This window comes from Chinchilla lanigera, unplaced genomic scaffold, assembly GCF_000276665.1.
Source record: "Chinchilla lanigera isolate Chin_1 unplaced genomic scaffold, ChiLan1.0 scaffold00115, whole genome shotgun sequence".
Lineage (NCBI taxonomy): Eukaryota > Metazoa > Chordata > Mammalia > Rodentia > Chinchillidae > Chinchilla > Chinchilla lanigera.
In genome coordinates this window covers 624,083-648,026 of record NW_004955516.1, presented here as the reverse complement: position 1 = coordinate 648,026, position 23,944 = coordinate 624,083, and the positions used below count along the sequence as shown (strand labels likewise).

At 42.8% G+C, this 23,944-nt stretch overlaps 1 protein-coding gene across 1 annotated transcript in view; it reads right to left on the bottom strand.

The window, feature by feature from the left end:
* Positions 1-1,917: 1,917 nt before the first annotated feature.
* Positions 1,918-23,944, bottom strand: part of Znf41 (zinc finger protein 41) — a 34,519-nt gene continuing 12,492 nt past the window's right edge. Inside the window, 3 exon segments of the mRNA XM_013506904.1 lie at positions 1,918-3,967; positions 3,969-4,293; positions 9,585-9,711. Of these exon segments, the coding sequence (XP_013362358.1) occupies positions 2,254-3,967; positions 3,969-4,293; positions 9,585-9,711 (2,166 nt within the window). The 3' untranslated portion in view covers positions 1,918-2,253.

The following is a 23,944-nucleotide window of genomic DNA, read 5'->3' as shown; positions in this document are numbered from 1 at the left end:
GCACTGGGAAAAAAAGGCAGAGTCTTACAGGGTCTTATTACAGGATAAATATAGGTTCTAACTACATTCTATCATTAAAGGCACACTTTAGATTCAATGCTATAAATGTATCAAAAATAAAAGGATGGAAAATATCTAACATGCAAAGAGTAATAGAAGAGCTGAAGTGGCTACGCAAATTCCTGGCTCAATAGACATTTGGATGAAAATTTTTGCAAAACACAAAATGGTCATTTTCATAATAATACAATGGTCAGTGGGCTGAACCTTAAGAAACACAAAAAGAATAAAAGGCAAAAAATTTGAACACAAACTTTCATCAGATGCTCAAAAAGATGATTAATATCATTACTCTTTAGAGCAATGTGAATTAATGGCAATATCAATTTGTATGTAATAGAATAGCTTCACTAAGATAGACTCTATGGGCTGGGATGCAGCTCAGTGATAGAGCATTGGTTTAGCAGATGCAGGTTCCATCCCCTGCACTAGTGGGGAAAAAAAGGCTGATCAAAGCAACAGTTGGTGAGGATCTGAAGAAATTGGAACCCCCATAAATCATGCTAGGAATGTAAAATGCTGTAGCCATATGAGGAACATACCTACTGGTAGATCCCAGATCTGACATGACTGGTCTGCCTCTCTTGGAATACCACAATTGTTTCAAACACAAGGAAATAAAAACTCAGACCACAATATCACCCTACACCCATCACAATGGCAGGATACTTAACAGATGCCAGTGTGTTGAGGAACTCTATGATGTGCAACGAAGTGCGATCTCTGGACGAAGGCCTTCCCACAGTCAGGACAGACATAAGGTTTCTCTCCCGTGTGGATCCTCTGGTGCACATTTAGATTAGACTGATATTATTTACCCTTGGTGTGTGTGTTTGGGGGACTTCCTGAAAGAGCGTGCAGGGAGGGCTTCTGGGGCCCTGGTCATGTTCTGTTTCTTTACTTGAGTAAATTGATTTTTTAGAATGCACTGAGCTTTGGGCTTATGATATATTCACTTTCTGTATGCATTATATTCTTATAAAATGTTTAAAACTATAATAAAATTGCATGTAGAAAGTCTTTTTCTTATGAGACTATGAAAAATATTTAAGGGAAAATGAGCAAGTGCCTCTTCATCAGTGTTTTTAAAAAAGCAGTGCTGTTTCCAAGGAAGTGTTCCCAAAGCTAATGTGCATGTAGAAAATGAATATCCTAACCAAACTGGAAGACAGTTTGTGTATGGAAACCCAGTCTCTCAACCATCCTTTTTCAAACAGGAATCCCGAGGAAAGTAGAGGAGTCAGTGGACAAGACTGAACGGTCAGAGTGCCATAGCTCACTTTTATTGTCTTTGTGTCAGTAACTCAGGGAGTCAAAGCATGTGGTATGAGGCTTACAGAAATGATAGCGCCCGGGACACAGGTTAGAAGTCATGTGGGGTGTGAATTCCCTGCTGCCACAGCAGGGAATTAATGAGGGAACAAGTGCCACCTATAGATGTCTGTCGCCTTTAAGAGCTCTACTGCCATGACAGGCCAGAATCATGCCTAATTTCCAAATTCATAAAGTCAAACTTTAAGTTTAAAAATCCTTTTTTACTTTTTAAAAGAATATACATGGTGACTTCCCATGGGAAGAGAAAGAACTTCTTCTTGGAAATCTTTTCTGTCTTAAATATCAACAACAACAACAACAAAACCCTTCAGTGCTACTCATAGATCTGCATCCCCAAATCTGTTTGCCCTTGACTTCAGGGCCCTGCAAGTGCTTGGACAATGCAAACTCTTCTCCCCACCCAAAAAGTGGGAAACAATTCTGGCCAATGTTGAGTACTTTCATGCAGCAAGGTATGAAGAACTAATCAGTGCTGAATTCATAAGCCCTTTTCCCAAAAACTGAAATGTAAGAGATGACAAGTCATTTCCTCAAGTCTTTATTTTTACCATTTGAAGGAGCTTGAGAATCCCTATACCAATCATGTAGCCAAACATCAGTGTTTTTAAAAACTTGCTATTTATTCAAGTGCTTCATCTGAAGGTCACTCTGCATTTAAATGTATGTCAACAGTGGTGACCCTGGAACTTGCTTTTCTACTCAGTGGGAGGATATCTGGCTTTGCTTGCCTTCCACTCACTCCAGCCACAGCCTCTCATACCTGCCCCCCCACCACCCAGGGACTGCAGCGCCTGGCACTGCCCACCCCTCAACCACAGCTCGTGCACACTCCGCTGGAACTGCCACGGGAAGGTTATTTCAGTCACCAGCTTTATCGGGGCATCTTTCTCCACTGTGTATTTCCTGGTGTTTAATGAGATTCCACCTATCAGTGAAGGCCTTCTGACATTCTGCACAAGTGTACGGCTTCCTTCCTGTATGAATGATCTGATGCGTACTGAGCATTATTGCTTTCTGGATGAACACTTTCCCACATTTCCTGCATTTATAGTGTCTCTCTCCTGTGTGGGACTTCTGATGTATATTGAGGCGTGACTTCCAGGTGAAGGTTTTACTATAGTCACCGCATGTGTAGGGTTTCTCCCTAGTATGAATTTTCTGGTGTGTTGTAAGATTGGATCCGTCAGTGAAAGCCTTTCCGCATTCAGCACAAACACTGGGTTTCTCGCCTGTGTGAATTTTCTGATGCATTTGGAGCTGTGATTTCTTAGTGAAGCATTTTCCACAATCATCGCATTCATATGGTTTCTCCCCAGTATGAATCCTATGATGTGCAATGAAGTGCGATCTCTGGACGAAGGCCTTCCCACAGTCAGGACAGACACAGGGTTTCTCTCCCGTGTGGATCCTCTGGTGCACATTTAGTGTGGGTTTCTGGGTGAATGCTTTCCCACATTCCTTGCATTCATAGTGTCTCTCTCCGATATGAGATTTTTGATGGATTTTGAGGCGTGACTTCCATATGAAGGCCTTTCCACAACCATTGCATTTATATGGTTTCTCTCCAGTATGAGTTTTCTGGTGTTTGATGAGATTAGACTGATCAGTAAAAGCCTTCCCACATTCCGCACACATATAGGGTTTCTCTCCAGTGTGAGTTTTCTGATGTGTAGTAAGATTTGTCCGATGAGTAAAGACCTTCCCACACTCTGTACATATGTAACACTTCTCTCCTGTGTGAATTCTCTGATGTACATGGAGCTGTGACTTTTTGGTGAGTGATTTCCCACAGTCACTGCATTTAGAAGGTTTTTCACAGGTGTGAATTTGCTGATGTGTGTTGAGGTGTGGCTTCTGGATGAAGGCTTTCCCACACTCAGTGCACACGGAAGGTTTCTCTCCTGTGTGGATCCGGTGATGCATCCAGAGTGCTGACTTTCTCGTGAATGCTTTTCCACATTCCCCGCAGGCATGGTGTTTCTCTCCAGCGTGAGATTTCTGATGTATAGTGAGGTGTGAATTCTGGGAGAAGCCTTTTCCACATTCACTGCACTGATAAGGTTTTTCTCCTGTATGAATCCTCAGATGCCTGAAGAGATCTGATTTTTGGAAAAAGGCTTTGTCGCATTGGCCACATTTGTGGGGTTTCTGCCCATTATGGATTTTCTGATGAGTAATGAGGTTTGACTTGAGAGTAAAGGCCTTCCCACACTGAGGACATACATAGGGCTTCTCACCTCTGTGAATACTCTGATCTGGCTCAACGTGTGGCTTCAGGGTGCAGACTTGCTCACTTTTGTTGTAGCCATGGGATTTTTCTCCAACATGAATTTTTTCATGTTCCAAGAATTGTGACTTCCAGGTGAAGTCCTTTCCACACTCAGTACATACATGAAATTTCTCCCCGGGATAACTTTGCTGCCAGTGGGTGGGAGCTTGTTTGTGACTGAGGGATTTTTTACATTGACTGCATTCACAGGAACTCGCTCCTGTGATCGTATGCTCATTCTTTCTAGAGGAAGAACAACTGTTACCATCTCCAAAAATTTTATCAAGGTTTTCTGTTGTACTGATCATGTGAGTTTAAAGTATGTTTCAAACTCTTTACAAATGTGTCACCGTTACAGAGTCTTTTAATTGAAAGAACAAGCTTAGTAATCAAATGAATTGTTTTTTCAATGTTTTCACATTCATAGCCTCTCTCCTTAATTAATACTTTGATATGACTGAAAGGGCTAATCTGGTTTTCCTGATCCCTCTGTTGCTGGTCTTTCTCTTGCCACAGTTCTTCTAAGATGGAACACAATGAATCTTCTCCTGTGGGTCTATCAAATCTCTCACTGAAGAATGAAACTTCTCCAGAAATTCCCTGTTGTTGACTTTTCCCAATATCTTCACCTAAAAAGAAAAAGCAAAAAATAAAGATGACACACGGAACAAGCAGAAACGATGGAGGGGGGTCCGTGGAGTTCAATAGGCTGAAGAAAGGGAAACAGAACAGTCTAATAGTAATGTAGCAAAATAAAATTCTGGCACGATACTTAACAGATGCGAATTCTTCTATCCATCTATGATGCATCAGATACTGTGTCAAGAGCTTTCCATAAAGTAGTTCATTGACTCTTCACTGAACCCTATGAGGGAGCTGCTGTGACCACTTGTGTGAACCCTAGGAATCTGGTGCCGCTATGTAGGAGATCTGGATAAAAAGTAATCAGAAGAAATTGAAGCCTGTTAAGGGGAAGTCAGACACGGAAGCAATATTCCATAACGTACATGCTGGTTACGTATCAGCTTGAAACACCGGTGAATTCTATTTCCTCTTCCTTTTCCCTCTGGGCCGTTATGAGCACCAACATTACATTTCTATACCTCAAACACTAATTCCTTGAAACTGGTGGAAAAATTATTCCATCACCTTTTTGACAAATGGTAAACAGATGTCTGTGCTCTAAGTCTGTAAGTAGCAGCAAACTTCTCTTGGATCAAGAAATCCATGCTTCTAGCAAAAAGTGTTAAAGAGCCAGATATGGTGGCAAACACCTGTAGTCTCAGGTACTTGGGAGGCTGAGGCAAAAAAAAAAAAAAAAAAAAATCACGGGTCCAAGGCCAGCCTGGGAAAGTTAGCAAGACCTTGTCTTAAAAGAAAAGTCTGAAAAGGGCTGGGGATGTCGTTCCATTATACAGTGTTAGTCTAGGGCACATGAGGTCCTGGGTGGAGGGTTGGAGGAAAGCAGAGGAAGAAGGAAAGCGGTATGAGGCAGAATCTGCGAGCCCCCACCCAAACCCTTCTCCCCTTCTTTGGTAGTAACTGAATATGGCTGAGCCTACATTCACCAGGCTCACTCTTTTCTCTGCAGTGGCAGGTGAAGAGGTAACAAGTGCTGCTTCCAGGCAGGCTCTAAGACACTGAGCAAACCTCTCTTCCCTCTTCCCGTTTTCCAGTGGACCCCAAAGTGATCCAGGGTTAAGGGTGCAAGTGACAACCAAGCCCTAGGAGATGGTGGAACAGTGACTTGGAATTAGGTCTCCGAATGGCCTGTCAAGGTCAGAGCTAACGTGCTCACCTGGACCCGTCCATCTCAGAATTCTTGCACAGGAGATGATATACGTCCATATTTAGCTTGCTATTTCTGTCCTCTGTGCACGTTCCAATGGGGTATCCTGGACATTAGCTCCCATCACAGTACACCTCTGGAGAAGTTACGTTTGCTACGGATTTCTAGAGAAGGCAATACAGTGCTCACACTGACACTGGGGTTGACACAGTTTAATGTTACAACAGAAAGGACTAATACCCAAAGCCCGAGACTGTTAATATTTCATCCAGTTTTCCTCTATTCCCATGTATAATGTTCAGACCTTTGAATTCCTCCGAACAGATGCTTGAAAATTCCTTCTGAAAAGAATAAAGTACTGGCTTCCATGTCCCCACATTCAATAAATTTAAGTTTACTATAATTTTTCTAAGTATTTCTTTTCACAAGTCTGAAAAAATATGTATCAATTTACTGCCTTTTGGCTCCAAATTCACCCTTTCTCACCTGCTCCACAATGGATCCGAGTCTCCTTAACTATTTTTCCTTTACCAGCCAGCACAATATTAAATCTTGTCAGTAGAGGGCGCAAGAGAGGCACTGCAGGAGCAGGCGGCTTTGCTTTCTGGTTCTATGGGCTCACTCAGCAGGCTCTTCCAGCCAAGGCTACTTGTCTAGCAAGAGACTCCTGTAGTACAGGTGGCTTTGCCATCTGGCTCCTGACACACACACACAGCATGCCTGGCACCCAAGCCTTGGAGTGTGGGGGCTTCTCTGAGCAGAGCTCCTGTACAACGGATGATTCTCTGGCACCCGGCTCCTGCAACTCTGGACTTCATAAGCATCCAGACCCTGCAGCGCTAGTAGCCTCTCCAGCTCTAAGCTACTGTACTGCATTGCAGCCAGCAGCACTCAGCACCTAGCACCTTACCCTGGAGCTCCTCTGGGATGGTTTACAATAGAATTACTCCAGTGAGACATCTCCCTATGAAGAGCTTTTTCTGGAATGGGTAGAGCAGATTTCCAGCAAGTTCTGGCAGCATGGCACCATAGAAACTATTCTGCCACGCCATATGCTATGGCTGTGTCCTTCCAACAACGTTAGGATCTCAGCCCTAGGAAGGAGGTGAGCCTTGTCTGTGGATGCTCAATCCAGCCTGCCATGGTTTGGATCTGCTTTGAGTGTGTTGTCCAAAGATTCATGTGCTGGAACCTCAGTGTGGTGGTGCTCAGTGGTGGTAGACCTTTCAGGTGGAACCTAGTGGGAGAGGCCCGGGTCACTGGGGGCAGTAACTTTGGAAGGTATGAATGTGGATCTCATGCGATCCTGGTTAAGTTCTAGGAGGGGACTGTTATACAGAGCAAGAATAACTTTCCCAGTTTTTCTATGGCTTCCTTTCTTGCCAAGGGAGTTCTGCTCAAATGTGCTTCCACCATAATGCTGTCCACCATGTGGTAAATCAGCCAAGGGGGCCCTCACCAGAGGCCATAGCCATGAGATGATTTGACCATAGACTTTCAGTTTCCAAACTGTGAGCTAAATAAACTCCCTTTCCTTGTAAGTTACCAGACTCATGTATTTTGTTATAGTGACAGAAATGGAGTGTTACTCAGCCCTAAAGAGACTGGCTATGCCTTGTGTCTCTTACTCCTTTATTTTTTGAAAGTCTCTTTACTACCTAACACTGAAATACTCTACTTGCACTATAGCTTCAGAAATTTATGTTAAACTTCCCTTATTCACATCAGTGTGAGGTTTATCTCTCCTCATCAAATCCTGAGTCCTACAATAAGAAACAGACTCGTCAGGTGTGGTGGCACATGTCTGTAATCCCATCACTCAGCAGGCTGAGGCCGAGGATTTCTGTGAGTTTGAAGCCAGCCTGGGCTACACAGTGAGTTCAAGGGCAGCCTGAACTACACAGTGAGACCCTGTCTCCCCCGCAAAAAAACCAGACTCAGTAGATATGGATTTCAAAATATCATGTTGTACATGACAAGTACATATACTTTTATTTGCCAATTTAAAACTTAAATTTTTTAAAAAAGAAATAAGCCCAAAGTCTTTCTAAAATAATAGAAGTAAAAGCCTCAGTTACCCCTCAGTTAAAATTCCTATGCTCTGCTCGGAGTTCCGTGAGATGGAAGATGAGAAGGAGAGCACCACACATGGTATGCTGAGGTCATTAAGACCAAGTGCATGTGTGTGGTGTACTTCAGTTGTAGTGTGTGCTCAGCCTGAGTGAGATACAGCGTTTCATTCCCAGAACCACAAATCAAAGCGGCCATTGCATGGACAGGTGAGATTTGCTCACAAGGTGGAACATGTATCATCTGAATAGACAGAGCACAGGCTAGAGTCAGAGTCAGGCAAAACTATCAAATGTGGGAGGCAGGTAGGAGAATACAGTATATGGAGCTGATTTCAGTGATCTCACTGATTATTATGAAGATGAACTTAGAAATGAACTGAGAAGAACTGAGAAAGCAAAATAAGATTTTAAAAAAAGGAAAAGCAGTAGGAACTTCCAAGTGATTAAAAAAAGACTAACAGAAAATGCTGAAGAAACACTGAGAGAGTATGAGAAAATTTGGGAGGTGACAAGTGTTCCTGATGTGTGAGGTGATGCTTCTGATTTCCAGTGTACTGAGGATCAACAGAAGCCATCAAAATTTCAGTACAGGTTGGATGTGGCTGCTCACACCTATAATCTCAGCTACTTAAGAGAAGAATCACAAGTTTGGCCCAACCCAGGCAACTTAGACCTTGCCTCAATATAAGAAAAGAAAAAGGGCTGGGAATGTTGCTCAGTGGTAGAGTGCTGGCCTAGCATGTGTGATGTACTGGGTTCCATCCCCAGTACCGCCACTAAAAAATATATTTGGCATCTCTAGATCATTGCGTGGACATGAAGAAAAACATGAACAGAACAAAAAGGCTTCAGAACAACTACACCTGTGGAGAAAATGATAGCAGGTAAATAATGAAGTGCTCAAACTCATTACTAGAAAAATGCAAAAAGAGGCTTACATGGTGGCACATGCCTATAATGCCAGCACTGTGGGAGGCTGAAGCAGGAGAGTCACAGGTTCAATCCCAGCCTGGGAAATTTAGCAACTTAGCAAAGCCTGCCTCAAAATAAAAATAAATAAGGGTCAAGTGTGTAGCTCACTATCAATGCCCTGGGCTCAATCCCAGTACTATAAAAAGTTAAAAATGAGATACCACTTTATACCCATTGTTGGCCCCAAACTGGGAAACGCTGGAATTGTTAATTGTCAGTGGAAACACTGGGAAAGAAAGAGTCCGTGTGCACTGCTCCTGGGAGACCAGACTAGGGCAGACGATCTGAGAATATAATGGTGGTCCTGGGGCAAAGGATGAAGGCTGGACCAAATGATAGCACAGTGACAGAGCACATTTAACATGGGTGAGGTCCTGGATTCCTTCCCTAGCACCAAAAAGAAGAAAGAACAATGAGGCTAAGAATACTGAATGATTAGGCAGACTCTCACTCCAAGTATCCCTGAAAAACCCTCACATCCCAGAAGGGAACTTTCGTGTGTAAATTGACTGCCCAGTAGTCTGTATTCTATGCCTATAATCCCAGCACTCTGGGAGGCTGAGGCAGGAAGGTCACATATTTAAACTGAGCCTGAGCAAATCAGTGACTCCGCAACAATTAGTGACTCAGTGTATCAGAAAATAAAGAAGGGCTGGGAATGTGGCTCAGTGCAAAGCCACTGGGTTCAATCCCCAGGAACATAGGGTGAAAAAAAAGATGGTATGTCATTTAGTTAGCTCTCATGTGGGGCTTCCCCTCTAATGGCTATGAGCCCTCTCCTTGCTTCAACTTGAAGATGGCTTCTGCTTTGGGAACTTGGTACTCTATTAACAGGACATGATACAGGATTGGGGCCAGTGGACAGGGCTTTGGGGCCTTTCAATGACAATGTCCATCAGTTCTTCAGGAAAGTCTCCATGTTTGATTGGAAATGGAAAAATAATCACAGAGCTGAAAAGGGCTGAAGATTCTTAGCCACACCAAGGATGACATCGTGACACACTTTGGATTTCCCACAGTGCTCAGCGGCTGAGCATAGAAATCCCTTTGAAGGCCCTGGCACATGCGTAGGGCACCTGTTGCTTACCTACAGAAAGCAGGTGGCAATAGTTCTCCAGTGTCACATCCCAGAACAGATGTCTCTGAGCAAGGTCCAAGTGCTGCCACTCCTCCCTGCTGAAGTCTACTGTCACATCTTCTAGTGACACTGACACCTGTAACAACACAACCTTGTTTAAAGCGACATGGTCATCTGGGGGGCGGTGGTGGAAGATACAGAGGAAGTTGTTTCTAATACTTTTATTGTAATGTAACACGTAGGGTCTTCACTAAGTAACTACTCTTTCCCAGTTTTGTTTTGTTTTGTTTTTTTGTTTTGTTTTATGACAGATAATATCCTATTAAAGTAGCTTGACATTCCTTGAAGTTATGTGCTAGATATTGCGGTAGGCAACAGGGTTGAGTAAAACATAAAATAACTTAAAAACTTGACTAACCAACATAGGAAGACAGAAATGGGGCTGTGGATGGTATAAAGTTAGGCTACAGGGGGACAGCAGGGGAGAGTTATTGAGAAGGGAGAAGCAGCCAGGCATGGTGGCACATGCCTGTAATCCCCGCAACTCGGGAGGCTGAGGCAGGAGGACAGCTGCAAGTTCAAGATCAGCCTGGGCTACAAAGTGAGGTCAAGGCCAGCCTGAACAGCATAGCAAGACCCTGTCTCAAAAAGACAAAAAAAAAAAGAGAGAGAGAGAGAGAGAGAGAGAAGAGAGAAGCAGGGGCAAAAGTATGAAAGAAGGAAAAATTTAAATATATGGTAGTTTCATGGAATTGCAAATAGTTCTATCTAAAGGAAAGGAATTTGTATAGTATACAAGGGAAATTCCATAGAAATGCCCTGGGGTCAGAACAAGGAACAAGTCTATGTCTCATAGAGAATGGACTGCCACTGATGTGTAGGAAAAGGCATCCTCCTCACAGCTGCGCTAGTCATCAAGATGCAGCATGGGGAACGGTGGAGGAGGGTGAGACCAGAAGACCAGCATGGAGATGTGCTACAGGGTTCAGGTGACAGCAGAAGAAAAGCTGCGTTCATTGATGGATGCTAAAGTCACTGGACAAAAGCATGAGAAACAGGATTGGTTTTTTGGTGAAAAGGGGAGACAAGCTTTAGTTTCAGAACGGTTTTAATGGTCACATTAAAGTTAGATATAAACAAAGAATACAGAAGGACTGCTTTCATTTAAAAAACTTGAAATAAATTGGTGACTAAAGATAATTCAATATATTTGTGTACTATCGTTCACAGAGGACGTGCAAGAGTTACAAACATAGACCACCACTTACAGTATTAATCTCACTGGCACAGAGTCTTCCATTTAAATAAAACATAGTGTTAGTCATTTAAAATAATTTAGAAATGCATTTTCCTTAATGTTCTCAGAGTCAACATAAATCACATCTACAGCTAAGGAAATGCACAACAAATACCAGTACAATGCCTATCAGTATGAACTAACCACTCTATCCTTTACATGAACCATATAAAGATGACATTGAAATAAAAATTTACAAATTGATACAGGTATCAAAAGCATTTCCTAGAAAAACAATTATGTATGGGGACAATAGCTTTTCTGTCATTTGCCATGAAAAATATCATTTTCATGTAAAAGAGAAATGGGAGGGGCTGGGGATTTAGCTCAGCGGCAAAAGCACCTGCCTGGCAAGCGCAAGGTCGTGAGTTCAGTTCCCGGTACCAGAGAAAAACCAAAAAAAAAAAAAAAAAGAGAGAAATGGGATACTTATACAGCCTCAAAGCAGCCCCTGAGACAAAATTTTTTCATCAAAATCAGTCGAGTACCAAATTTGACAAGTTTCAAAGAAGCTCAGTACAAAGGTATGATTGTACATTACATTTCTTGATTTGGTAACTGTATTTTAGTTATGAAAGAGAAAGTTCTTATTCTTAACAGATACATATTGAATGATGCATTTAGGACCAAAGGGAAATTATGTCTTCAAGTGATTCAGACTGGGTTCAAACGGTTCAGAAACTAAAGTTTTATTACTGACTTAGTGGTGCTGGGGGTGGAACCCAAGACCTCATCAATGCTAGTCTAGTGTTTTCCCACTGAGCCATGGGGGAGGAGCTCCGTGGGAGAGGGTGGAGTGGTTATTTACCAACTGACATGGAAATATTAACATATTTTAATATATGGCTGCTAAACATTTTTCCTTTTTCAACTTAATTTAGACCAACATTTTAAATTATACTGTTAAATATTTTAACAACTGCTGCTGCTACCTGTTGTCCACAGCCTGAGCTGACGGATGAAAAGCCACCCTCAGCTACTATGCTGCTTCCCTAGAAGTCACTAAGGTCGCATGCACCGGGAATGTGTACAAAGACCATGCCAGGGAGCAGGAGTACTGACTGATGCAAAGGGAATATAGGCAAGGTACACTGCCCACAGGGGACATAGCTCCTGTTTGAGCCCTTCCTCCACCAAGACAGAAGCTCTGGATCCTGCAATTGCTGGCAAGGCAGATGTGGGGCAGCTGAAGTGGGCTTTGGAGATATTTGAGTATGAAGCTGGTAACAGATCCACCGAGATTCCAGCTTAACCTGCCACACAGAAAGGTTTTAATTTGTCTGAGGAGTTTCTACTATGGAAGATGCTGTGTCCCTTCAACTACAGGGACTTCCTCATTCTGGGTAAGGAGCCCAGTCCCAGCACCTCACTGCTCTCCAGCTGATCACAAGGTGAGGTCTCCCTTCAGGGTCATCTCAGTTCCAGAATTCTCACCCCTAAGGGGAGGGTGGGCTGTCAGGACTAGCCACTTACTGCCTGCTCTGTGCTCAGTTGCCTAGCCACCTGCTCTGCCTGCCCTGCAGCCAACTGGGGACTCAGGCCCTCTGCCTCCAACTGCTCTCACTCCTGCCCCAGGCCAGTTCTGTATCCCATCTGTCATCTGATCCTGCCCTGCCACTCAACCTCGGGCCTAGGAGAAGGGCTTCCAGGCCACTTCTGAGCCTGGCTGGAAGCGTGCAGTAAGGGTCCTGCTCACAGTGTCCAGCTGGGGCTAGACGCTCAGCAAGTCTGCAGGTTTCCCTGGGCTGGGGATGCCCTGGTCCTTTGCAGGACAGTTCTCGGGGTGGCTTTGCACTGATCCGGCTCTCCCTCACTTCTCACCATTCTCAAGAACAATGGTAGAATGAGCTGGAAATGCAACACCCTGAGATACGGAGCAAATGGCTGGAATAGCCCGGCCTCTGCTCCATTCCCCCTAGATAAGGGATGTCCTTCCATGCTTTAACCCAATAAATTTGGTTGCTCTGGGATAGCTGCAGTCTGGGGCCTTCAGCTATGATACAAGTGGGGAACAGACAGACAGTCTTTACCCACCCAGGTAGCTTTTCTGAGCCTTAGAGAACCAGCTGGCGATGAATCCCAGGCTTCTGCTGCCCCTTACTGCCCATCTTTAAGTAAGACATCCGCTCCCTGTGACTTACATGCAAGGCTGCTCTGTTGCACTCACACTGACAAGCTTGTAGTCAGTGCAGCTGCTTTAAGCTTTTGCGGCTCTTTCTGGCTATTTACTGTCCATTCAAAGTGTTCTCTGTGGCCCTGCAGCTGTTCTTCCCTCCCTCTGGCTTCCTGCTTCACAGACGCTTCCTTTGCAACTTGCTGTCTGTTTGTGGTTTCCCCAGGCTGTTTCCTGCTCCCTTTCTGCTGCTAAGCTCTGAGTGTTCTCTAGCTGACCATTTCTTGTTCCCTCTGACTCTTCTTTGGTCTTTCTTTCTTTCTTTCTTTCTTTCTTTCTTTCTTTCTTTCTTTCTTTCTTTCTTTCTTTCTTTCTTCTTTCTTTCTTTCTTTTTCTTTTTTTCCTGTTTCTTTTCTCTCCCTTCTTTCTTTCCTTCCCTCTTGCCTACCTCCTTTTTCCTCTTCCACCCTTCCCCCTCCTTCTCATTTCTTGCCACTGGGATTGAACCTAGGTCCTACACTCTAAGCTACATCCCAAGTGCTTCTTTACATTTTTTGTTTGTTTGGTTTAAGACAGGTTTTCACTGTCAGTAAGTTGCCAGCCTAGGCTCAAACTTGCAATCCTCCTGCTTCAGCCTCCCAGTGCTGGGATTACAAGTGTGTGCAACCAAAGCCAGCCCTCTATTTTCTATTCTGTTTATTTCTTCTGGGTATCCCCTGATCTTTTATTTACCACTTTCCTTAGCTGTGCCTGGGTACCTCTAACTGCCCATGTCTCCAGTTTCCTGTTTTGTCTGACAGCCATGTGTTCCCTCAGATGCTGTCTTTCTAGCAGATACTTGTTCTGTGGAACCATTTTTCTTTAAAAATTTTTTTTGATACAGTGTCTCACTATGTAGTCCAGGCTGGCCCTGAACTCATTATGTAGCCCAGGCTGGCCTCTAATTCACTTCGATCCTATCTCAGCCTCCCAAGTGCTGGGATTATAGGCATGTGCCACCACGCCTTGCTGACACCATTTTTCTGACGGAACTCTAGCCTATCTCAGTGTTCCCTGATTCCTACAAGCTTTTGTTCTTCCTGACTGTCCCTGGTTCATACAGATTGGCTGCTGCCGGATCCCCACTGACTGTTCTCTGGGCTCTGGATTCTTCCTGTGCTCCTTAGACAGTTCCTTGCAGATGTCACTAATTTGTTGTCCTGTGATGTTTGTGTATCTGATCCATGAACCACACTTTTAAGTCGTGCCAGTCTGGCTAGTTCCTTAGCCTGGGCTCTTAACTACTAAAGTATACTGCTTCTGTGTGTTCCACGCCATGACTAGATTCTGTTCTTCCACAGCCTCCAATATTTATTACCTCTGACTACAGCCTGGTTTCTCTGGATTTTTTCTGGGTAGAGTAACTAATCATTCCAGTTTGCACAGCAAAGCTGATGTAGCACTGAAAGCCCCATGTCCCCTCAGTTACAGGCAAATGGGGATGGTGGTCATCCCATTCCTGGAAACCCTGGCTATGCCTGTGTCTCTTTCTGGCGTCTTCATTTGCCATAACCCCAGTGACTACCATGTGGGACCTCTGGCTATTGACCGTCTTTAGTAATTTACACTATTGTTTGTGGGTCATCTTGTTCTCTAGTCTCATTCTCTAGTTGATCAGGTTGCCACCCATATTAGATATATCCTGAGAGCCTGACTGCCTGCCCTAGTTCCTCTGGTTACTTCCTGGGACCTTTGGCTGACTCCCAGAGCCAAGCACATTTTTGCTGCTCTCTCTGGCTATTCACTACCTGCACTGACTGATCCTTGAGCCACACGTTCCCTCATACTGTAGGCCATTCTTTGAGGCTATGCCCTCACCTCTGCCACTGTTCCATGGGTTCTGACCTTTCCCTGATCCCTGAACACTTGTGTCTCTGTCCCCTTGGCTGCCACTGGTTCTCAGGGTCATATTTTCCCTTTCTTGTCCCCTGGTACCTCTGTTGCTATTTCTCTATATACCCTCAAATTGTCCTCTGAAGCCAGGAACTACTGCCCGGTTCCTCTGGCAGCTGCTGTCCTCCAGGCCTGTACCCAGCTTCTTGAATATTTTTGCTTTTTCCATTTTATCTGACTCCTCACACCTCAGGGACTGCTGTCTTGTTCTTCTATTTCCTGGTCCTTCTTCCTATTTCATACAATTTCATAATCCTTCTGACTGTTTGGGGGCTTTTGTTTGCTTCTTTGTTTTGTAGTACTGGGGACTGAACCTAGGGCCTTCTGACTGAGCTACTAAAACAAGGTCTTGATAAGTTGTTAAATTACCTAGCCTGGGCTAAAACTTGTGATCCTCCTGCTTCAGCCTCCCAGCATGCTGGAACTGCAGGTATGCATCACCATGCCCTGGTTCTTCTGATTGTTCTTTAAACCTCCTGCTCATCCCTGCTCCCCAATGATGCTGACTTCTTGAGTCTTAACAACTGTTCCATCATCTCTCTGAAGGTACTTGCAGTAGCCGACTCAGGCTTCTCGTGTCCTGTTTGTCCCACGGAGCTTCCACCTGTTCCCTGGTCTCCCAGGCTATTCTCCATCTCTAGTAAGGGCTCCATGCTTCCTCTAGCTGTTTCCTCTTCGTTCTCAGTCCTTTTTCTTCCTGATCCCTCTGCTTAATGTTCAACTTTAGCCACTGTTTCTTGGTCCAACTGGCTGCTTCTTAAACCCTGGGGACATTTCTATAGGTTCCATGGTACCTGCTCTCTGACATCTAATGAAAAAAACCAAGAATCTAACGAATAAGTGAATTACTAATATTCATCAGAGACTCTGTCATTTCCATCTCTTCTTGAGAAGGGCCAGAGATTTGTGGTTGGAAAAAAAAAGATGAATGGAGAAAATGCTTTGCAGAGCCCAGAACCATTCGTCTAGAAACCCCACACATTTGCTGGGCAAGAGTCATCTGCTGGGTTGGGGAGGACCACACTGCTGTGGCCCCAATCTGTGGCAAGTGGCTTATGATGACTACTATCACATGTTGACTACTGTCAAGTTTTCATTCACTTACCAACTAATGCTCCTGTATCTTTAATTTAAAAATATAATTTCAATGATGCCATCATGAAGATTTAACTGTAGGAATTTTACAGTTTTAATCACATCAGAAAACCTGAAACACCCTCAATGCCTATCAATAGTGGGTTGGTAGGGGAAGGATTAGGGAGATGTTGGTCAATGCATGGCAAAGTTTGTTAGATGCAAGAAATCAGGTTTTGAGATCTATTGCCTACCAGGTTGATATACTTAATAACAATGTAATGTATATAGTAGTCCTCCTTGGTGTCAGTTACCCATAACCAACTATGGTGCAAAAATATTAAATAGAAAATTCCATACCTTAAGAGAAAGAGAGCCCACATTCACATACTTTTATTAAAAACATAGTTAGAATTGTTCTATTATTATTTATGCTGTTAATCTCTTACTGTTGCTAATTTATAAATTAAACTTTATCATATATATGAAAAAGTACATATATATTTTGAATATATATATTGATATGTATATGATATTGATATATATACATATCCCTGCTGTTAATGCATGATTATACTTTTTCATATATGAAAACAGTATAATCATGCATTAACAGCACTGATATGTTCTGGGGAGTGTGCCATGAGGCAATTTTGCTATTGGGCAAACATTATACAGTATACTTATACAAACTAAGATGGCAATGACATCACTTGGTGGTGTAATCTTATGAAGACACTATTGCATACGTTGTCCACTGTTGACTGAAATGTCATTTTTGACATGACTATATATATGGAGTTTGGTACAATCTGAGGTTTCAGGTGTCCATGGGGGGATGTCTTGGAACATACCTGCCAATGATTTAATGTAATTTGTATTTGAAAATTGCTGAGAGAGATTTTAAATATTTAAACCACAATAAAAATTTTAAGCTGGGGGTTTATCTCAGTGGCAGAGCACATTCCTAATATGCACGAGGCACTGGATTCCATCCCCAGTACTGCAAAAAGTAAAGGTAAGTATGTGAGGTGATATGTTAATCATCTGGATTTAATCATTCCTTGTGTGGGTGTATGCATAAATCTCACAATGTACTCCAAAATATACATAAGTATTATTTGTCAATTAATGTTTTTAAAATGCTGGACTGGTTAAATTACAGGTATCATGTTTGTTAAGAAAAATATTTACTGCCTAGAAAATTAGGTTAAACTACTAAGTTAAAAAGCAATAACCACGGGGGAGGGGATGTAGATAAGTGGTAGAGTGTTTGCCTAGCATGTGCAAGGCCCTGGGTTCAATCCTCAGCATAGAAAAAGAGGGATAACTAGATGTGGAGGTACATGCCTGTAATTCTAGCTATTCTGGAGGCTGAAGCAGGAGAACTACAAATTTGAGGCCAGCCCAGGTAACTCAGAAAGACCCTGTCTCAACACAAAAAATGAAAATGGTTTGGGATACAGTTCACTGTGAAGGTCCGGATTCAATCTCCATTACCCAGGTGGGGGGAAGGTAACTAAATCACATGATTCCATTTTTAAGCCTAGGCTACGTATAAATATGTAGATGGTATGCAGGCATATTCAGAGCCCCACACATATACTCAACATTTATGCACAGGCAAAGGAAAGAACAACTGAAAGAAAATATAGCTCAATATTAATGATGGTTAACTTTGGGTAATGCTAGAATTACAAGTAAGTCTTTATCCTCTTCTATTTGTTAACTTGCATTTCCTAAGATTTTATTATGAAATTATGAAATGACAAAAATCAAAACAATTTTTAAAAGTTTAATATTATCCCAATGATCACATGTTCCTGAGCCCGTGCTCTGGCAAGCCTTCCCTCAATGACAGCTTCCATAGAAAGGTCTGCAAAGAGGGAGCTGCGAGCAGGATCTGGCTCCTTTGCAGCCTTCCTCTGCCTATATGATCTCAAAGTGACTCTGAGTAAGAAACCTGGTTGTCTGCTGCAGTGCCATGGGACGGGATACCTGGCTCCAGATAGTGCTGCCACTGCTAACCTCAGAAGCCAGAACTAATCACGTATCTGCTTCAGTCACTTTATTCAGGTTTGAAAGGAAGACGAAGAGTTAGAAGGGCTCTAAAGACAGTGGTTGCCCTACTACCCTGCCAGTCTCCAAGTTTCAAGAAGAAGGATTTTTCTGCACTTATATCAGGATAAAGGAGAAATCATCAGATTGCCAGAGATGAGGGAAAGTGAGGGTTTGGGGAGGGGGTCAACTGAATGTCTGTAAAGAGCTTCAGAAAGAGAGAGAGAAGGGTTGTACTGGGGTGGGGGGTTGTGTCTCCCATAGTTACTGCCAACAGCTGCTCCTCCCCACACCTTGGCCTCAGATGGCCTTCAGGAATTTCCACCAGGCCATGGGGCTGGGCCCTCCACATCCCTCCTCTTCTCCATCAGCAGGACCACCTTCTCCACTAAAACCCACAGGGTTCTGCATGAGGTCACTTCGGTCATGCAGGCTCAGTCTCAATGGGAGGACCCTGACTTGTTTCCAGGGCAGCAAACCGTGAATCTCCCACTTCCTGTGACTCCTGCCCCTGTCCTGAGGCCCTAGGGACAATTCCGGGGAATCACCTCACTGAATAAATTCTTGCCCGTGGGGTCCTCTCCCTCCTCACCTCACACAAGCCGCCAAGTCCCTCTGCAGCCAAGGCCAGGGGCTACCGAGAAGAGTCCCCGTTGGTTGGCATATTCATGCTGGGCCTCAGCCCTCAGGCTCTGCTGCTGATGACTCAGCCCTTTCTAGGATCTTGAAGCCAGGCTGGCATCTGTAGACTCACCCAGCGCTGCTGGCACAAGCAAGTTGGGTTGGAAGGAAGACTCCGTGGTCCCTGCTATGGGGCCTGGTCCTGGACTCTGGAAGCTCCAAGAAAGCTGAAAAGACAGTGCACACACAGTAAGTCACTCCCTGGCAATCCACAGATACTGCCTGGAGGTAGCAAGGGCAGGTCACTGTGTTGGATCCTGCAGGAAAGTTCAGCAGAATGAACACCAAGTGTGGAATATGGGAAAAACTCACAAGATTCGGTGTAAAAGGGATGGGGAATTGGTTTTCAGCTCTTCTATGTCCTAGCTGGAATCTGGGGAAATCACTCTAGGCTGCGTTTCTTCACCTGAAAACACCATGAAAACGTCTACCTCATAGGGTTGGTAAGAGAAATGATACAGTGCTTCTGAAGCACTCACACCTACCTACCCAGGGGCTGGGGATTTAGCTCAGCAGCAAAAGCGCCTGCCTGGCAAGCGCAATGTCGTGAGTTCGGTTCCCGGTACCGGAGAAAAACAAAAACAAAAACAAAAAAAAACACTTACCTACCCAGTCCCTGGAATTCACTCAATTGGTAATAAATGTTGCTATTAGTACAAAATGTAAGGCATGTTTTCTTAGGCATCTCATTTAATTTTCATACTCATCCTGAGAACTAGGCATTACTCTTATTATTCCCATTTAGTATATGATTCAGCTATTCATATAGATATAAAGAAATTAACCTCCCAAGAAACTAGCTTAGAGAGAAAGATAAATTCAAACCCAGGTATTCCTGGCTCCAAAGTGCTTTCTCCTAACTACTGAGTCATATAGTATTCTACGCATGTAGAGTCAAAATAAACATTATTTCTCCTCCCTACTGCCTTCAAATTGTTTTGACTGAGGAGTGACTATGTCCTATGTGCAGAATCTGAGCTTCTGTGTAAGTCAGCATATATTCTGGGCAACTTAAATAGCCTACTCTCTTTTGTTAAAGATAGAAACTTAAACTTACCCTCTTCCGTCACAGGTGTACATAGGTACTAAATGCTGAATCTGTTTGACAAACACAGCTGCGAATGGTGCCATTAACTGGTTTCCAAAGGCTCCTCGAATAATTCCTAGCACAGGCAACACACTCTCAATAGAAAATGCGCACTGATCTGCTTTAGGAGTAAAATATTGAGCCTCTGTTTTGGGGGCCAAACCTGACCTCCTATACGATGCCCTAAATCACAGTTCACACACAGAATCAGTGACTTTCATAAAACCACTTTTATAGCCCATCCCATGCCATCTCACACACTCCTGCACTGATCAGTGTCCACAGTGCCTCCCCAAACTGACTCCCAAAGACTTGTAATCCCTAAATGATCCCAGGCTTGCAATCAATCATTTACCACCATAGTGCCCCAGCCAATAAACTCTTATAGACCAAATCGGTGACCTCCGATACTGACATCTCCAACTCTTATAAAACTCCAGAATTTCTAGAGGTCCCAATCACTTATCCATATACACCTCCAATTTTTTCCCTTCAAGGATTCCCCAAAATGTCACTCACTGCCCCCACATAAATGGCAAATATAGGGCCCAGATTACCTAATTTTATTGGACCCTAGCTCACTGATCCTCTCCCACAGAAATCCCACCAATCCTTAACTTTCCTAGGAGCCCCAGTCAAGCCCAATTTGGTTTGGCATTGAATTTAAAGGATTAAAAAAATTTTTTCAGGAAGAAACGTTATTTGCAATAGAAGAGATTCACAGTGGCATTAGACTTCTTACTTGCAACAGTAGAAACCATATTAGGAAACATTTATAAATTACTGATAGAAAAGAATGAAATCCAAAAATTTCAAGCTTACTCTGGCTAGGTATCATTCTTCCATCAAAGCAAAAGAAATACAACTTTAAATATAAAAGCACTTATAGCACAACATGCCAATATTCCTATCTCAGAATACTCAGTGATTAGTCTAAACAGGTATAAACTAAACTAACAGAAACCTCAAAATAGGAGGAAAGCAATTTTTAGAAATGACTCTTGCAATTGATATGTAATAATATCTAAATAAAGAAAGATGCTATAATTGGGCACATAGTATAAATAAAACCATTACTATTACTGAATAGAAAATTTAAAATACCTTGGTAGTTAATTAACATAATGTCCGGGAAGAGCACAATGTCCAGGATTAACCTGGTGGTTTGCACATGCGGATGGCAATATCTCTTTTTTAAGACTGAACATTCTTTTTGATTTATACGCACACATGCACATGCACACACCCCTCAATTTCTTTTTCCATTCATCTGTCAATGGACAGTTAGGTTAATTCTATTTCCTGGCTATTACAAGCACTGAAATATACATGGGAGTGCAGGTATCTCTTTAAAGTACTGATTCATATCCTGTGGACACTGTGGTGGATTGATGGGTCAGTGTGAGTGGGAATGCCCAGGTAAATTGAGTCAGCATGATTTGGGGAGTGGAAGACCCACCTGAGGATTGTTGGTGGGAAAACATAAAAGGACAGGAGGGGAGGATTTCATGCTGCTGATATCCCAGTAAAGCTTTGTTTCGGCTGGTTTTCCTGATACAAACTCATCAGAGGAACTCCAGTTGTTGCTGTCACCAGACATATCTGCTGTTCTCTTGGGGGAGCTCTGGCCTTTACCTTAGTCTTGAGCTTGCTTGGAGTTCCTGGCTCCAGTGTAGATCCCGCAGCCTTCTGGCACAGATCCTTCACCCGGCCGGGGCAGACTTTTCAGCTTCCACCAACGGCCCTTCGGCCTTTTGGGTGCAGATCCTTGATACGGACTTGCATGAGACATTGCATGGGCTCTGGGCCTCTGGCTGGATTCTGCAGGTCTCTAGCTTGAGAATAGATCTCTTGTGCTCTTCTGCATTTGACTTTCTGAGTGACTTTTTTTTTTTTTCTTTTTGGTTTTTTGAGTCAGGATTTCCCTATGTAGCCCAGGCTGGCCTCAAACTCACAGCAATCCTCCTGCCTCAATTTGGGTGACTATTATAAGATAATCCTATAAGTTTATGTGTCCTGCATTAAATCTATTCCCTTGCAAACCCTGACTACAACAGACACATATGCAGAGTAGGGAGTTCTGGGTCATACAGTAGTTCTACTCTTGATTCACTGAGGTACCTTCATACTGTTTTTCATAATGGCTGTAGCAAATTACATTCCCATCAACATATCAAGAGTTCTCTTTTCTCCATACCTTCACCAACACTTGTTATCTCTTGTCTTTTTGATAATAGCTATCCTAACAGGTGTGGGGTAATAGCTCACTGCAGTTTTGATTTGTATTTCCCTGACAAATAGTGATGTCAAGCATTTTATGTTTTCTTTGGAAAAACATCTCTTCAGGCCCTTTGCCCATATTTAAATCACATTATTTGGCTTTTTTGCTACTGAGGTTTGTGAGTCCCTTATATATTCTGGATTATTAATCCCTTATCAGATACATTGTTCAAAAAAAATTTTTTTGTAATCCGTAGGCTATCTTTTCATTTTCTTGTATCCTTTGCTGTGCAGAGACAGGGGAAAGAAGGGGGAAGGAAATGGGGAGAGGTGGGTCAAAGGGTATAAATTTGTAGTTACACAGGATAAATAATAATGATAAATGAACAGGAGGACGACAACTGATTTTGTACTGAATACTGAAAATTTGCTAAATGAGTAATTTTAGGTACACACACACAGTTAACTATGGCACATGACAGATATGCTAAATTACCTGTAGTAATCACTTGACTATGTATACCAAAACATCATGTTGTACACCTTAATTTATGCAATAAAAATATCCACATGTATTGAGGGAAATGAAGAGAAGGCAAATTATACATCGCCATAGGCAGATACTTATATAACATGGATCTAGAAATGCACAAGAGACAAGCAATCACTTAGGAAAGTGAAGGCAACTACAGGCAGGAACTGGTAAAAACAGTCAAAATTCCAAGCCAAAATTCCAATGGGATTTTGAAAGTCTGCCCCGGCCGGGTGAAGGGTCTGTGCCAGAAGGCTGCGGGATCTGCACTGGAGCCAGGAACTCCAAGCAAGCTCAAGACTAAGGTAAAGGCCAGAGCTCCCCCAAGAGAACAGCAGATATGTCTGGTGACAGCAACAACTGGAGTTCCTCTGATGAGGAACTGAGTAGGAGAGTAAGAGAAACACAAGCTAACAAAAACAGGAAAGGGAAAAAAACAGCAACCAAATAAAATAAATAGCAAACATAACAGGCATAAAATTAAGTATACTGGAATCCAACTAAATTAAATGAAATGAATTCTGTTATTTAAAACAAGACTATGGGATGGGATTTTTCTTAAACTCTGAAACTACACACTAGAAGAAAACATAAGGGAGACACTTCAAGACATTGATACAGGCAATGATTTTCTGCACAGGATCCCAAAATAAAAACCTGAAAAATGGGATTTCATTTCACTAAAAAGCTTCTGTACAGCAAAGGAAATAATCAAGAATGAAGAGACAACCTACAGAATGGGAGAAAATACTTAGCAGATATTTATCTGACACATGGCTAATGTCTAGAATATATAAATAACTAAAAAAAAAAAACAAGCAATCCAATTTAAAAGGGGCAAATGATTGGAACAGACACTTTTCAAACTACAAATGGCAACTAATATATGAAAAATGCTAAATACCATTAGGTATCAGGGAAATGCTAATCAAAACAGTAAGATACCATCTCACCCTAGTTAGAATGGCTATCACTAAAAAATTAGCAAGTTCTGGTGAGGATGAGAATAAAAGATACACTTGTTGGGAATGTAAGTTAGCTGTCCCACCTGTGGATATATAGTCAATGGAAATGAAATCAGTATACCACAGAGATAATTGCATGTCCAAATTTAATTGCAGCATTATTCACAGTAACTAAGGCATGGAGTCAGCCAGGGTGCCTATCAACAAATGAATGGATAAATAAAATATAGCTAGGTGTGCTGGCAAGGCAACTTCTAAATTTGTTTCAGCTTCTCCATTTTCATCTACAGTCCCCCTCTGGGAAGGATTTTCGTTTCTGATATGTCTTAGGGTCAAGATTCCTTTTTTCCATATAAATAACAAGATGAGGACTTCCAGGAAGATGGAGGAGTGGTAAATAGCAGCAAACA